This window comes from Stegostoma tigrinum, chromosome 7, assembly GCF_030684315.1.
Source record: "Stegostoma tigrinum isolate sSteTig4 chromosome 7, sSteTig4.hap1, whole genome shotgun sequence".
NCBI lineage: Eukaryota > Metazoa > Chordata > Chondrichthyes > Orectolobiformes > Stegostomatidae > Stegostoma > Stegostoma tigrinum.
This window is the reverse complement of record NC_081360.1, coordinates 94,044,609-94,062,136: the sequence shown is the minus strand read 5'-3', so window position 1 is coordinate 94,062,136 and position 17,528 is coordinate 94,044,609. Positions and strand designations below refer to the sequence as shown.

The following is a 17,528-nucleotide window of genomic DNA, read 5'->3' as shown; positions in this document are numbered from 1 at the left end:
TCTTGAAGGCTACTGGTGATTGAAAGCTGCATATGTTATTCTTGGAGGAAAAATATCACATCTGTTCAAATAAGATGATAGAGCACCTAGTTCCTACAGCTTCCATTTTACTCAGTCTACACAAGCTGGATTTTTAAATCAAGAATAATTTTTCTTGAGAGATAAATTGTATATAGGCTCAAAATCATTTCTTTGAGTAAATTTAACTTACAATATGTTACATCAACAATTAAAATTATGTGTGAAAAGAAAGCAAGCAAAGATTTGATCATATTTATTCTAAACACAATTATAGAAAACAATCAATTGATTAAAACAGGACAAACACGAATTAAACAAATCCAGGTCTTTTCTACATAACATCAGTCAGTGTTCAATACATGAAACCAAAAACCAGCTCTTTCAATCCATTGCCTCTTCGAAATCTACAGCTTGTTTTTATAAATTATACATGTTTGTACAAACACCAACAAGTTTGTTTTTAACTACAGTACTTTGCTTGTTAAAAATGCCTTCAGCTTTTTTGAAAAACATTAAGCAAACTTCTGTTTCGCTTACAGTTGCTACTTGTATTCATTGAGGGGCTCATAATGTGTCAAAACATTGGTTAAGATAAAAAACATAGGAGACAATGGACTGAAGTGTAATGGGAGTAATAGTACAGCTGACTGAATATAGCCAAAAGGGTTTTGAGACAGTGTCAAAGTGATGATCTTTCTCTGTAAAGTGAAGATTGTGCTGTAAATACCAACTTAAGTTTATTATCATTGCCATAAGCTTTTGCATGAACACAGTTTTACTGCAATCTTTCATTACAAGAAGACTGCAAGGTCAAAGGCGGGCTAATGAGAGAAAGGAGAATAGATAGCAGAAGACGAAGTCAATTATCACTATAGTAAAACTAATTCCTTTCCTTGATTCATCCTCCTTGGAATTATGTTAAAACAAAAATCTTAACTGCCATTATTATGATAAAAAATGTCTCAGAGCTGTGAAACAGCTGTCACAGAGGCTTCGAGATAGTAAGAGCTACCGATGTTGGAGACAGAGACAACACGGAAGAGCTGGAGGAGCTCAGCAGGTCAGGCCAGACACAGAGGCTTGCTGGAATTCATCCGGTAAACCGACTGAGCAACTCCAGCAAAATTACCTCAGTTATGTCAGTAGGCAATTCAGTTACAAGTGCCACTGCCTGTCCATGTCCTCTTGCCTCATCTGATAAACTCCCACTGTACAGGGTAGACTGAGAAAAAGGTTCATAGCAGGCAGGACTTAGATTGTGAAAGTCATAAAGTGTAACAAGGGGAAATATTCCTCATGAAAATGAAAAATATTTGGGACTGGGAAGGGAGAGATTACAAAGCCACTTTGTTTGATTGACAAAACCTAAGTACCCTCCTTACCATAACACCACTCATCCATTTCACTCTCCAGGTATGATACAGTTTTGTTGAATGAATTCAGTGTGTCTATTCATTGAGCTTTCTTGATTATTCGTTCCAGAATTCTATTAATTATCTTTGAAGCAACTAACTTCTTTGCATGCCTTTCATTTTTAATTTGTTATTCCTGGTTTAAGAACATAAAAAGCAAGATCAGGAGGAGGCCATGCAATATCTGGAATGTTCTTTGTCATTCAGTGAGATCATGAAAGATCTTTTTCTTTAACTCCACTTTTCCAGTTCATCCCTTGGTTCCATTAGCATCCAAATGTCTGTTACACTCAGTCTTGAATATACTCAACGAGCATCTACAGCCCTTCAAGATTTTGACACCATGAATAATTTGCCTGATTCAATATTTGAGGCCAACATAAACTTCAAAACCTTAGTAAGAATGCCTCAGTTACCTTATTCACACGGAAAAATCTCTGGCTTCCTCAATTTATTGTTTGTGAGAGCTGGGACATCAATACTTTCAGGAAATATAGGATAGGCTGGGCTCTTTTTTTCTGTAGATGCCTCTACCCGTGGAAATATCTAAAGAAGGATTCCATCATGGTCAAATGTAGTCCAATAAATGTGAAGCATAAACACTAGTGCAGAACATCTGGGCTGAATGGCCAATTTTGGTTTTGAGAAATTCAATGTATTAAGTTACACCTCTGATGGAAATTGTACCCTTCTACAATTTGTGTGTGAAGAAAGTTAAGTGTTGAGGGATCCACATTTCACACTTAAGCAAGTAATGTCCTCCTCTTTACCATTTCCAGTTGCACGTCGGCACTCAACACTTGTTTGCAATATGTTTACTGTTTGCTTCAAGCAAAGATAAGACTGCTTTGGCTGTGATCTTGAAATATTGTTGACTTATTGTTATGGCTCCTTTTTTTCAGATGGTTCTAGTTAACCCAGCATCCATTCCCTTCATTTTTATTGTTAGAGCAATAAGAGAGCAAAGGGAGATTATAATTTTGTTTCTGCAAACAGTTACGTTTGGAAGAGCGAGGACTGGAGAATGATAAATCCCTGGGTTAAGAAAGGTTTAGGCTTTGATAAGACACAAATTTCCAAGACATCACCTCCCACTGGCCTAAACATTTACTGTATTCTAAGTACAACTGGTAGAATGGAGGCCAAGGCTGAATCGTAAGAAGGAATAAAACCTAAAAGTATGGCCTCATCAATGTGTGCAACAATATATTATAAATTCACAGTCACATTCTGCATTAAGGTGAACAAGTAGAACGTGTTTCCCTCTTCAGAGTAAAACATTTTTGGGGTGAGCAGATATCATGGGTGATTAGGTTAGAGGGCTGGAGCTGCATCGGAAAACTCGCCTGTGTCATTAGCTTCAGTGTCAGAACACTGTAGAACACAGTTACTGGTCACTGTGTTAAAGTTTGCTGTAAAGAACCACTTGTGACGCTGGTGTCAACAAGACCCCTCTATTGCGAAAGGGAATCAGTTAACACTTACAAACACATCAGCTGCAAAACTATGTTCATTTACATGAAAGTTACCTAAAAAGAAAATCCAGAGGAGAAAAGAACAAGAAATAATACATGAGTGGTCCATGGCAAGAGATTCAGAGAGTGTCAATGGATGAAAACTACCATGGGATCTCATTTAAATGTCAGTGAATCACATTTCTTAAGAAACAGCTCAGAGCATTTGATACACAATGAGTTACTTCGGTGTGCATCAACTATCGTTACAACGGCAAACATAGCAGCCTTGTTTCACACAGTAAAATCCCATAACAGCAATGATATGATTAGTCATTTGAGAAGAAAGCGCATATTTGTTTATGCACCACCTTTTATGACCTCAGAACGTCCTAAAGCACTGTACAGTTAATGTTGTCATCTTCAAGCGTGGTTAGTGCAATCAATTTTGCACATATCAATGACTCACAGTCAATGAGATAAAGTCCATAGTAATCATTTTAGTTACTGGTTGAAGAATAAACATGGGACATGAAGAACTCTGCTTACTGTTCTTCTTTAAATAGTGACATGAGACCTTTGTACATCAACATGCAGTATTGTGTTCTTACATCTTGTCACCAACAGTGCTGCTCCATCTCAATGCTATACTGGCATATCAGCCAGAATCACTGCAATGGGACTCGAACTGCACAACTTTAAAGACTAAAAATGACAGCAATATCCATTGAGCCACAGTCAACACCATACAATGAACCTTGGCAGTGTTGCTCAAAGGGTAAGTTGTATTTGGCAACTGGAAAGTCTCAAGTATTCTTCAACTTGTATCTTGGGATTATTACAACTTGCCTGAATAGGAAAAATGGGTATGAGTTTCATACCTCACCTAAAGAATGGTAGTTCCAAGAATGCAGCACTTTCTCAGCCTCGATAACAAGTTCAAGGCTCAATTTATATGGATCATCTGAAACTCTTAACACAACAAGACTTGAAACACAATGCTAAGTTTGTTTAAAGTAATATATATGTTCATATATCACAAGTACTGGTTTACACACACTTATTTGTGTGTGCGTGTGCGTGTGTGTGTGGGTGTTTTGATTTTGTTTTCAACAGAAAATTACGCAAAGTGTGATAAAATCTGCCTGAGAAACTTTGGCAGTGAGTAAGGTTAGGTTACTGAAAGAGCTGTAAATTTGTGTGCAATTGTGTAGGACTGCTATGACTATCACAGACATCGGATGCCGGAAGTTGCAGGAAATGTAGAAGTGCTTATTTAACAGCTTGATCCTGTGTCCCAATGTGCGTATTACAAGTTTTGGGTTAAATGCACTCATGCTTGATCTGTAACAGGGCTTGTACCACACAGGTCAATATCCCTCCATTCCTTGCATATTCATGTGTTTCTCTAAAAGCCCCTTAAATGCCCCTATCGTCTCTGCCTCTACCGCCACCCGTGGCAGCATGTTCCGGACTCCTACCACTCTGTGTAAAAAAATCTGTCCCTCGCATTTCCTTTGAATTTTCCCTCACCTTAAATGTCCCTAATATTAGCCATTTCTACTCTGGGAAAAAGATTCAACCCTATCACTGCGACTCATAATTTTATAGACTCCTATCAAGTCTCCCCTCAACCTCCACTGCTCCTGAGTTTTTCTTGCCTCTCCTTCCAGCTCATACCCTCTAATCCAGGCAGCATCCTGATAAACCTCATCTGAGATATTTGTGATCCCCTTTTTTCTGGCCTCTTAGGCACCTCTTTATTCTGAAGAAGCGTCACTGGACTTGAAACATTAACTCTGTTTTCTTTTCTATTAAGTTTGTCCTGCAATATCTGTTTTTGTGTGTTTCAGATCTCCAGCATCCACGGTTCATTGTTTTGTTTCAGCAAACAACTTTATTTCTCAACCTCGGACTCCTGCAGCAAACACTTGTAGTTTCTTCGAGTGCTGTAACACCTTTAAAAACAATGCAGAGCAATTCCAAAGACTGAAGGGACTGTTATTATCAGTGTCCAGTCCTCACACTCTGAGGGACGGGCTTGAGACTTCTGCTGCTTGCTTTGATTCCCAGGCTCCTACTGATGCCCATCCAGACTTAAAATGGGCTTCAAAACAGAGGGTCAGAATTGAGACTACCTCCAAAACTGAAGATGGAGATTACACAAAATGAATGTCACGTGGCCTAGTTGTATGATTGCTGGACTATTAACCCAGAAGCCCAACTGATGTCCTGGGGACCTGGGTTCAGATGCTAACATGGCAGATGATCAATATTAGAATTCCAGTAAAAAGTAATCTAAAATTAAGAATCTCCTGATGACCACAAAACTATTGTCAGGGAAAACACCCATCTGGTCACTTATGTCCTTCAGTGAAGGAAAACTGCCACTCTCACCTGGTCTGGCCTACATGTGAGTCCAACCCACAGCAATGTGGTTGACTCTTAACTGCCCTCTGAAATGGGTGAGCATTCCAAGCAGTTTAAGGACTGCCAAGAAATGCTGGCCGACCAGTACTGTCCACATCCCACAAGTGAATTTTTAAGAAAAGCCCTTTCAGAAGGGCTTCTACAACATGACAAAAAAGCTGTGGTTTTTTTTCCCTCTGGACAGAATAAGATGTAGAATTTTAAATAGTCAAACAATTCAGGAAAGGTTTCGGATTTTAAAAGGGGAGCAGTCTCCCTGTGGATAGTTTGTAATTAAAAACTGCTCTGGCTGTTTCATTATTAATGAGATATTTAATAAAATGATCCATGCTAAAACCACAGACAAATATTCATTTGGAAAACAGAAATAGAACTTGCTGGTAGAGCTCAACAGGCCTGGCAAATCTGCTGAGCTTTACCAGCAATTTCCATTTTTGTTTCCGATTTACAGGATTTGCTGTTCTTCCAGTTTTTGTTGAGAAGACTGACAAAAAGGATCATTGTTGGTTGAACTGTGTGATTGGGCATTTAGCAACAGATATCTCTCATTGTTTTCCTGTCAATTAAAGGAATGAAATTTGTGACTGTATGAGTTATTTGTCCTTTCTAACTATATAAACCACAACTCAAAATTTAAACGGCAATCTGTTTGAAAGAGAAACTCATAAAGGATATTTGAAAAGGAAAAAATAATTGCAGTGCTTCAGGACACGATGAAGGAACAGATCTTTCAAACTGTCAGCATAGACACAGTGTTGGATAATTCAATCCTAACTCATGAAAGTCCCATTCACACATCCCCCTTTGCTTTCTTACAGACATGGTTTCCTGGTCGGACAATGCCTCAATTTTAAAATTCACATCCTTGTTTTCAAATTCCAGCATGTGTCCCCAAATCTGTCATCTCCTCTGGCCCTTCAACTTAAACAGAGAACAAAGAACAGTGCAGCACAGGAAAGGGCCCTTCAGCCCCTGATGTTGTGCCAAACATGACACAAAATTAAACTGATCGCTTCTGCCGGCCCTTGGTCAATATCCCTCCATTCCTTGCATATTCACGTTTCCCTTAAATGCCCCTATCGTCTCTGCCTGTACCACCACCCGTGGCGGCATGTTCCGGACTCCTACCACTCTGTGTAAAAAATCTGTCCCTCGCATTTCCTTTGAATTTTCCCTCACCTTAAATGTCCCTAATATTAGCCATTTCTACTCTGGGAAAAAGATTCAACCCTATCACTGCATCTCATAATTTTATAGACTCCTATCAAGTCTCCCCTCAACCTCCACTGCTCCTGAGTTGTTCTTGCCTCTCCTTACAGCTCATACCCTCTAATCCAGGCAGCATCCTGATTAACCTCATCTGAGATATTTGTGATCCCCTTTTTTCTGGCCTCTTCGACACCTCTTTATTTTAACTGCTTCACAAGTAGTACTCACAACAAAAGAGTCAGTCATGTCAGTCACTTCCAATAAAGAAAGAACTCAATGCCTTATCATTCAGTTGTAAATACCTTTACTGAATTCCCCACCATCAATAATCGAGACATCATCATTGAGAAGTGTATTTAGTCGACATGCCACTAAAAGCAGTGTGAGTACATGAGCAGGCCAGAAGTTACACATTCCATTGTGAGTGATGCACCACCTGGATGAGACATATAAGATAATCAGAGGGTTAGATAGGGTGGATAGGGAGAGCCTTTTTCCTAGGATGGTGACGGCGAGCACAAGGGGGCATAGCTTTAAATTGAGGGGTGAAAGATATAGGACAGATGTCAAAGGTAGTTTCTTTACTCAGAGAGTAGTAAGGGAATGAAACACTTTGCCTGCAATGGTAGTAGATTCACCAACTTTAAGTACATTTAAGTCGTCATTGGACAAGCATATGGACATACATGGAATAGTGTAGGTTAGATGGGCTTCAGATCGGTATGACAGGTCGGCACAACATCGAGGGCCGAAGGGCCTGTACTATGCTGTAATGTTCTATGTTCTATGAATGCACATTTACAGGGCTGGATGTACCTCAAAAAGCTCAACATCATCCAGTGCAAATCTGATAAAACCCACATACCACTCTTAAACCACTACTCCCTCCATCAGCCCACTGTGGCAGCAGTGTGTATCACTTCCAACTCAGCAACTCACAATGATACCTCAACAGCTCCTGCCAAAGCCACAACTCCTTCTTCCTCGAGGATAAAAAGCAGCAAATTGTGTGGGGACACCATCACTTCGGCTCCATATTTTCCAAGATGCATATCATCCTTGATCTGGCATGCATTATATCCGCTTTGTGTTTCTTCATTGTTGTTGAGTCAAAAGTCAATGACTTCCTGCAGGCACTATGGGAATTTAATCACCATGCAGCCCGTTACCAGTTTAAGCAGCCAACCTGCCACAACCTTAGGTGTGAACAATAAATATTAGTTTTGTCAGCAATGACCGCATCCTGTGAGAGAGTTCAAGAAATTTTCAGCAGCCAAGGGCCGAATCTCTGGAAAGGAAGATAGGGAGGTGCAGAGCAAATGACAATTTTAAAATGTGCCCCAATATCTTGCTATATCACAGGATGCCAAATTTTGTTTGTCAAATGCTACCGCAAAGTGGCTTGGAGCATTGTACTACATTAAAGGCATTGGAGGAATACAAATGGCTGATGTTGCTGTTACACTCTGTTGACTGTGGGTTTCCTAATGTTTCCCTCCGAGGATGATTTGTGGTGATTAAAACTCAGGTAAACGAGATTTTGTCAGGTGAGAACATTCTGAGATATGGAACCAAGGTGTAAAGAAATGGACAACAGGCATGATGTAAATGAACAGAACAGCAACATTAGAGCAGATGGATGGCATCTTCCTGCTTCTCTGCTGAGCCCATGCTGAAAGATTGTAAAGGTGAAATACTCTTTAATGGTCACCTACCTGAAACAATTGAGAAAATCCACTGTTTTACGAGTCTGCTTTCTACCTACATATGATCTTTCTCATCTCTAACCCATCTGATTTCCATTGCCTCCAGTTAGAATGATACAATCCCTGCTGTGTAGAAGCTGGCCATTCAGCCCATTAAGTCCACACTGAGCTTCCAAAGAGCATTCCATCCAGCCCTATCCCTTTAACTCCGCACTCCCCATGGCTAACCCACCAAGCCTGCACATCCCCGGACACTACGGGCAATTTAGCATGGCTAATCCACCTAGGCCGCACATCTTTAGGCTATGGGAGGAAATTGGATCATCCAGAGGAAACCCCATCAGGCACAGATAGAACGTGCAGACTCCTCACGGCCTAAGGGTAGGATCAAACCCAGATCCCTGATACTGCGAGGCAGCAGTGCTAAAAACTGAGCCGCCATGCCACCCTCAATCTCTTTCATTTTAAGCCAGCTCAGTGTTTCCACCTAACTGTTGCTTTTCTTTGACTTACACATTCCCGCCTCACAGTACTCAATAAATGATATGAACTTTCCCAAAAACAATATATGTCTTCGTGGAACATGGGTCTCTGTAGCTCATGGCATAGAATCGCTATAACATCAAATGCATAGTTTAACCGCAATAAACAAATACACACATATGCATTTTTAGCTGTCCCTTGAAAGGTTTGAAACTGAATGTTTTAATATTCTAGTGATTTCCTCCCACAGGGCCATTTAAGAGGATCCCATCATTCTGAGTTCTCATATTCCCATTTGTCAAAACGCAATCCATTTTTTCTTCAAAATTCACCTGTGAGTTGAGTTCAAATTCTGGGGAGTAATAGATAATGATCCTTTTCAATGAACCCTCAGTTGATCCACCTAACTCAAACCTATTAACATCTCTAAATGTCTCAAACAAACCATCAGAAAGTCCATATACCTGGAGGTTCCATTTGATTGAGAAAAAGTGAACAATCAGTTACTCTCCAATGAAATACACCTCACTTACCTGGGTCTAGAGAAGGTACTTTGCACATTGAGTTAAGTGTTATACATCACAGAAACAGAACCTTCAGTCGTACTTGTTCCTGCCAACCAGACATCTCAATCTGACCTAGAACCATTTGTCAACTTTTGGCTCATATCCCTCTGAACTCTTCCTATAAGAACATAGAACATAGAAAAGTACAGCACAGTACAGGTCATTCGGCCCACGATGTTGTGCCGTGGAATAATCCTAATCCAAAAATAAAATAACCTAACCTACATTCCCCTCAATTCACTGCTGTCCATGTGCATGTCCAACAGTCGCTTAAATGTCACTAATGACTCTGCTTCCACGACTACCACTGGCAAACTATTCCATGTGCTGACAACTCTCTGGGTGAAGAACCTCCCTCTGACGTCTCCTCTATACCTTCCTCCTAACACCTTAAAACTATGACCCCTCGTGGCAGTCAATCCTGCCCTATTATATATTCATATACACATCCAGATGTTGTAATTGTATCAGCCTCTACCACTTCCTCTGGCAGCTCGTTCCATACGTTCATCACCCTCTGCATGAAAAAGTTACCCCTAAGGTCCTTTTTTAAATATTTCCCCTCTCACCTTAAATCTGTGTCCTTTTGGACTCCCTTACTGTGAGAAAAAGACCTCAGCTATTCACCCTATCCATGGCCCTCATGATTTTATAAACCTTTATAAGGTCAGCCCTCAGCCTCTGATGTGCCAGGGAAAATAGCCCCAGCCTATTCAGCCTCTCCTTTTAGGTCAAACCCTGTAGTCCCAGCAACATAGTGATCACATTATACCAGAAGGGGAAGGACTGGATAATTCTTCCATCAGTCACACCTGGAATCAGCACCTCACAAGGTGGCTGGAACTAATGTTACACACACCAGTTTTCTCAGGCAGCTATTCGCTGTAAAAATAAGCCGACTATTGGGAGACATTGTTGTCGTTTCTGCTGCAGTTGTATTTGGATATTGTTCAGAGACTTGGTTGAAGTAGGCCATGGTTGTAGGGTAATGAACCATTACTTGCTGTGATATTAAATCCTGCCTGCCAGAAGGTGTACCCCAACACGAACTCATCAGCTCACATAATGGTGCCATTTGACAGTGGGAGGGTGACTCCTCACGTTGGCAAGCATACTGGGACACAGCAAGAATTTAACAAACTAATACTTTTCAGATTAACCAACGTGAGTTTAACTTCTAATCATAATCGATTGCAATGTGGTCAATTATGATTTATTAGTTTAAGTAATAAAAACTTGCAGTTTCAAAGGGAATATGCTGGAAGCTTTTTTTTTAAAGACAGCACTGTATAAGATGAGCAATAATGACCATATGTGCTTAGATAAATTTGTTAGACCACCAAATTAGCAATAGTAAATAAATTATTTAGAAAGAATGTAAGTCTCATCATAAATCCACACTTAACCAGACTGATAACCTTAGTAACACTTCACCTGCATAATGAATAAATTAAATGGTCTCTCCAGAAAAAAAAGGTAGAGAAATAAATCTTGTGAAGATAAACCAAATATCTAGTTACATTGAAAAGTTAATATTAATGTTTTACATCACTCTGAGGAGGAGAGTCAAGACATTTTTTAATAGCTGCTGTCTGTATAATCATAAATTTGTGGAATCTTCATCCTGCTCCCCTGAGCTGGCATTTAGTTAGCAGGAAATAATAGGCTATATCCCTGTTCTGTCAGGTAAATAAAAGTATCAACCAGTCGTTAGTCATATGCCGTGTATTTTGTGCTAACTTTTGGCCATTTAATCTGCAGAGTCTGGAGCTAACTCATTGGACAGGCAGCAAGTCCAGGCTGTAGTGTTGTTGTAAGCGTAGCCATGAAGATGGCCTGTATCGTTGTCAGATGAAATATTCCTTCCGGCTTTCACATACAGAATCCTGGTAATTGGCATGGTTCTTAAGCGCAGTATCGGTGCTCTCAGCGTATTCCGTTCTTTTGGGCTCATTATTTTGATAATTGCCTTTGTTCCGATATAACAAGTGTCCCGTTATAGCAAAAATGCAGAGGATGACAAATATCACAATCGCTATAACACCTGTCAAGAGAAAAGAAATGTAATTTTAGTCTTCTCTTTTCTTTTGTAAACCAAATTCATTGTCATTTCAATGCAGCCATGATTGCTATTTGTCTTGTTTTTATCTTCTCTGCCTCCACCGATTCTCAATGGGATACAAGGGTTACTGAGCAACCGACAGGAAGGATGTGATTGCTTTGGAAGAGGTGCAGAGGAGATTCACCAGGATATTGCCTGGTATGGATTGTTTCAGCCATGAAGAGAGGCTGGATAAGTTTGGAATGTTTTCTTTGGAGCAGACAAGGTTGAGAGTGGACTTGAGGGAGGTGTACATATGATTATAAGTGGCATGGACAGGCTGGATAGAAAGCAACTGTTCCCCTTCACCGAAAGATCAAGAACAAGTCGACCCATGTTTAAAGTGAAAGGCGGGAGACTTAGAGTGTATTTGAGGAAAATATTTTTTCACCTAGAGGTTAGTGAGGGGTCTAGAAAGCACTGCCTGAAGGGGTGGGGGGGTGGTAGTTAAGATGGACAACATCACAACGATTAAGATAACCAAGTGTGAAGCTGGATGAGCATCTGCAGTTCCCATTATCTCTGGTCACAATGATTAAGAAGTGCTTTCAGTGTCATAACATTCAAGGTAAAGGGCAGACTGTGGCAGAGTTGGATTAGTTTAGGCAGTAGTATATTTTTTGATGGCACAAACTGGTCAGGAAAAAGGCCTGTTTTGTACTGTATGATTCTCTCAGCCACATTTACCATGCGTGAACTTAGTAAATATTGGCAGGCCATTCAATGGCGGAGGCTTCATCTTTGGCCCTGAGCTATTGTCACTTGGGTGTTGCAGTGACACAGAATGAAATCTTGCACAAACCCTACTTTAGTTGTTGTTCCACTGGCATCCAGTTGCCTAGGCCCTACGTTCTGTTGCTTCCTGCCTAAATTGCCTTTCTGTATCTCTGGTATTTTAGGATGCTCATTAAAGCTTTATTTTTTGATCAAGAGTTTATTCCCCTGGCCTAACGTGGTTTGATGTCAAATTTTGTTGGATAGTGCTTCTATAAAGAGCCTTGGGGTGTTCTATAATGTTGAAGTTGATATATAAATGGAAGCTGTTGTTTCTGATTCATTTCCCTGTATGCTAATTGGGCGCCTAGTTAGAATTTCTCTCTGTGAAGAAGGTACAGTGATTACAGCATGTTGTTAAGCAGGAAAGGCATAAATCAAGCAGTCAGATTCCCTACAGACTAAACATTTCCAATTTGCAAAGCTTTGCTGGGAAGCACTAAATGGCAAAATTTACCGCTTGTACTTCATCACTGGAATTTTATAGATTATCAATGTAATGTCCTCCGATTTATAGCCGCTGGAAATATGAATCCACATTGGCAGTTTCTTTGTTGTCTACACTTTCAAGGTTTTGTCAATTCTTAATGTAGACAGTATAAAGGCATTGTTAAAAACTTTGACATAAATATAAATTACTTATAAGTTGTGGCACTGTAAGACTGTTCTACAATTAGAAAATTCTCATTGATTTGCCAAACATGTTTATGGACATCAGATACATTTTGCAGAACAAGTGAACTGTACATATTGGAACCAGCACAGTATCTGATGACTTTCTGAACTTTTCCTACACCTTCAACCATTTCAATCGTCCAACAAGAAGCCTGAATGTAAAATATTAGTTTCTCTCTAACTTTGAGTGCATCAAAAAGGCAGACATTGTAAGTTACATCACTTTTGATGGGATCATTGTAAGACATTAAGAAGTAGCGTTGTTCCTACCTGCTGAACCAGGTGACCTTGTTTCAAGTCCTACCTGTTCCAGAAGTGTGTAACCACAGCTCTGAACCAGGTGATTGTAAGGCATTAAGACAAAGTTGGGAGATCATGGAAATGACTGCAAATTCTACTCATCAAGGGACTATGATTGATATCTCTCCACTGCTTTTTATTGAAGTAATTAATAAGCCAATTCATTGCTTAACTCATAAATGCCTTTTGCTCTGAATCTCTTTTGTGAGACACCATCCCAGTTACATCTTTGAAAATTCCAAGACATTTATTAGGCAAGACATGTCTTCAAAAGCTAGCATTCCTTTTACTTATGAGTCATAGCAGTCTTTAGCATGGAAAAAGGTCTTTCGGCGCATCGAGTTTCTGGCAACAAAAATCAACAGCATAACTATTCTAATCTCATTTTTCAATAGTTAGCCCTTAGCCTTGTCATGCCTTTGCATAAATATTCTCAAATTCTTGATTCTATTGTAACCTTCAGTATATCGCTACATATGACAGGACAACAAATATCTTTTAAACATTTGATTCAGTCTTTCATTGTTCTACATTGCATTCCATGAGGTTAAGAAAGTTAAAGTGCTTCAATTGCTAAATGAACACACTTCACTACTTTCTTCATTGACTCAGATATGTCTCTTTCCACTTACTTATTTATGAATATGACCTTGTTGGAAGGCTCATGTAATGCAGTGATGGTGTTCATGCCTTTGAGCCAGGAGACATGGGTTCAAGTCCCACTTCCTCAAGCAGGTGTGTAATAAAATCTGAACTGATTGATTGAAAATGTCTATGACCACTTAAATGGGTTTAGTCAAGTTTAGTTCTAGTTCCAAACTTCTAGTTTATAAAAACTGAAAGAACTGCAGATACTTTAAATGAGGAACAAAAACAGGGGTTGCTGCAAAAGCTTATCAGGTCTGGCAGCATTTGTGGAAGGAAAAGAATCAGAGTTAACATTTCAGGTCTAGTGAGCCTTCTTCACCAGACCCAAAACATTAACTCTGGTCTTTTTCTTTCACAGATGCTGCCAGACCTGCTGAGCTTTCCCAGCAACTTCTGTTTTTTGTAACTGGGCAACTTGTTCTTTATACATTTCCCTGTGATAAACATCCTCAGAGTTTTTTTAAAATTATCCCATGTAAATTTCTCTTCAAATTTTCTCTTAATGTCCTAATTACAGTAGTATTGTTTTCATAAGAATCCTCATTTTTCTTCCTCATTTCCTTCCATCAGAGCATGGGTTTTACTTTCTGAGCATGTTTTCTCTTATCTCTGTGGCTGCCGCTTTGAAGATTATCCATCAACTTCTGCGTTGTTCATACCTGTAACCAATGCTAAGTGAATGTAAAGAACATGCATCGTAGCTTCCAGACTTTCTGTTGTTGTGATGATTTGTCTGACGGAGTGGAGGAGGATGGCAACAGTGATGTTCTCTGCTAGGGAACCATTTTCCATCAGCCGGTCTTCCAGACAGGAAGAGAATGACCTTATCTATTGTGGCTGGGTTTTGTCGGACTGAGCAAAAATTCCCATCATCTAAAATACTAGGCAATGCCCTGGATTTTTGTAACATCTAAAATAGTGGACCAAATCTGGTGCTCAGTCTGGATAGAGCCTGAATGAATTCTGTCTGGGACTGTTGTTCATCAATTTACACCTCCACTCTAAGAGAACAATCAACCTGGCTTGACCAGAACTAACTTTTACAGAGATAGTAGGAACTGCCAATGCTGGAGTCAGAGATAACAAGGCATGGAGCTGGATGAACACAGCGGGCCATGCAGCATTCGAGGAACAGAAAAGTTGACATTTCAGGTCTGAACCCTTCTTCAGAAATGGGGGAGGAGAAGGGGACTCAGAGATAAATAGAGAGGGAGGGGAGGTGATGATGGAAGGGGGATAGAAGAGCAGATGGGCGGAGAGAGGATGGACAGGTCAAGGAGGCAGGGATAGAGCCAATAAAGGTGAGTGTGAGTAGGGAGTTGGGATTGGGGTTGGCCAGTTGAGAGGGAGGGGTGGGTAGATGGGAACGAAGACGGACAGGTCATGGAGGCGGGGATGAGGCTAGTGCGTAGGAAGTATGGGTATAAATTGGTCAGTGAAGTGGGAGGAGTGGATAGTTGGGAAAAAAGGCGGACATGTCAAGGAGGCGTGATCAAGCTAGGCTGGTCGTGGGATGAGGTCGCAGCGGGAGATTTTGAAGCTCGTGAAGTCCACATTGAGACAATGGGCTGCAGGGTTCCCAAGCGGAATATGAGATGCTGTTCCTCCAGCCTGCGGCTGGCATCATTTTGGCACTGCAGGAGGCCCAGGATGGACATGTCTTCCGAGGAGTGGGAGTGGGAGTTGCAGTGGTTTGTGACGGGTCACAAACCGAGCGTAGGTGTTCCACAAAGTGGTCTCCAAGCCTCCCCTTGGTTTCGCCAACGTAGAGGAGGCCACATCGGGAACAGCGGATACAGTATACCACATAAGCAGATGTGCAGGTGAACATCTGTTTAATGTGTTAAGTTTTCTTGGGGCCTGAGATGGGGATGAGGGGGGAGGAGTAGGGGCAGGTGTAGCACTTCCTGCGGTTGCAGGGAAAAGTGCCAGGGGTGGTGGGGATTGTGGAGAGTATGGAACGGACAAGGGAGTCACGGAGAGAGTGGTCCCTCCGGAAGGCAGATAAGGGTGGGGATGGAAAAGAGGTAGTGAGGTCAGATTGCAGATGGCAGAAGTGTCGGAGGATGATGCGTTGAATCCGGAGGGTGGTTGGGTGGTATGTGAGGATGAGGGGAATTCTGTCTTTGTTGTTATTGTGGGGAGCGGGTGTATACCTTGGGATACCCCATGCAGACAGTATGGAACCTCAGCGATACTGGACATTTAACTTCAATCAAAATACATTCACACAAACTCTTAATTATCAGGAAGCCAAATGGCCTCAACGAGAATACCAGAAACACAATGGCAGCACAGATATGGGAAAAGATAACAGGTCACACAGTCTGTATAACTGCTAGCCCTGACCTGACCTGGGAAGACAGCTTTCTCAACAACAAGTTTCCACAGAAACAGCTTCCTAACAGGCTTCCAACCGCAACAAGCAGCTTTGGAATCAAGATCCATAGAGGCTGAACAGAGAAGCTGAATCCAGAGCCTCAGCACAGTAGCTGCATCGGGAAGCCATACCAAGGGTAGCATCGTAACAAAGGAAACCTGACAGTTGGGGGTGGTAGCCAACAATGCACGATCCGAACAAGAGTTTCCAGACACGGGCCTGTTCCAAACCAATAGCAAGAACCCCAGCAACTGGATGTAATTTAAAACTGCGTTGTCCTCAAGTGGTGAGCTGAAACTCCCAAGACCCCAAAGTCTCCCAACCTAGCTAGCAGGGAAGGAAGGGTGGGTGGTTACAGTGCAAGAACCCCAAGGGTAGGAAGCCTGATTGAAGTTTGTGATTAGAACTGCTGTTTAGCTTCTAATAGTGTTCAGCCCGTGTCTAATGTAATAGTCTCTTCAAGTACTATCCTCTGTATAATTGTTAGTGTTAATTTCACTGCCTATTACATTTGCCTTTATTTCTTGTACTATACTTACCTTTCATATTTGATAAACACAGAGATTCCATTGAGCTGAAACACCTGTATACTAACTTCACTTCACATTGCTAAATAGGTCCAGTTTCAGAATTTTGAATCTGGGGGTGATTTGAACCACCTAGAAATCAGCACATTACTGATCACAGACCAGAACCCTACAGTTTAGAATGGGTACACCCATATGGTGGAAATATTCACCATGTTTTCTGCAATTTAAACGGTTGCAATACCATCTGTGTGCAGCATTCAGAAATCTGCGCATGCTTAAGGTGGAAAAACAATTCCGCAAATTTGAGGTGGAAAGGCTTGATAGAGGTGTCCAAAACTATGAGGGGGCTGGAGAGGGCAGATTGGGTAAAATTAGTCTCATTGATGGAAGGATCAAGAACTGGAGGACTCAGCATTAAGATGATTGATAAAACAAGCAATGGTGACATGATGGAAAGCTTTTTCTTTCATACAGTGCACTGTTGGAATTTGGAATGCACTATCTGAGACCAACATGGAGACCAATTTAATCAAGGGCTTCAATGTTGAATTATTATTTGACAAGGAAACATTTTTTGGGTATGAAGAGAAGGCAGGCATGTGTCACTAGGTGCATTGCTGTCGTAGAAAACTAGTACAGACCAGACGGGTTGAATGGCCACTTTCTGTGCTGTAAACTGTTTATGAATCTTTTCTTATTCTCTCCACATGGAATAGGAGTGTTAACCGGGGTCTGAATAATCTCAGCATTTTAATTCCACCTTTGTTAGTTATAATGTAAATTGTAGTATTCTAATACCGGGAATCAGCTTTTGGCTTTTCTCTGTTGCATTCACACAT

At 40.9% G+C, this 17,528-nt stretch overlaps 1 protein-coding gene across 3 annotated transcripts in view; it reads right to left on the bottom strand.

Moving 5' to 3' along the window:
- Positions 1-331: 331 nt before the first annotated feature.
- Positions 332-17,528, bottom strand: part of LOC125453929 (contactin-associated protein-like 5) — a 1,220,935-nt gene continuing 1,203,738 nt past the window's right edge. For all 3 annotated transcript variants that reach the window (XM_048534087.2, XM_048534089.2, XM_048534090.2), the window contains one exon: positions 332-11,325. In XM_048534087.2, the coding sequence (XP_048390044.1) occupies positions 11,129-11,325 (197 nt within the window). In that variant the 3' untranslated portion in view covers positions 332-11,128. The remainder of the gene's footprint in view (positions 11,326-17,528) is intronic.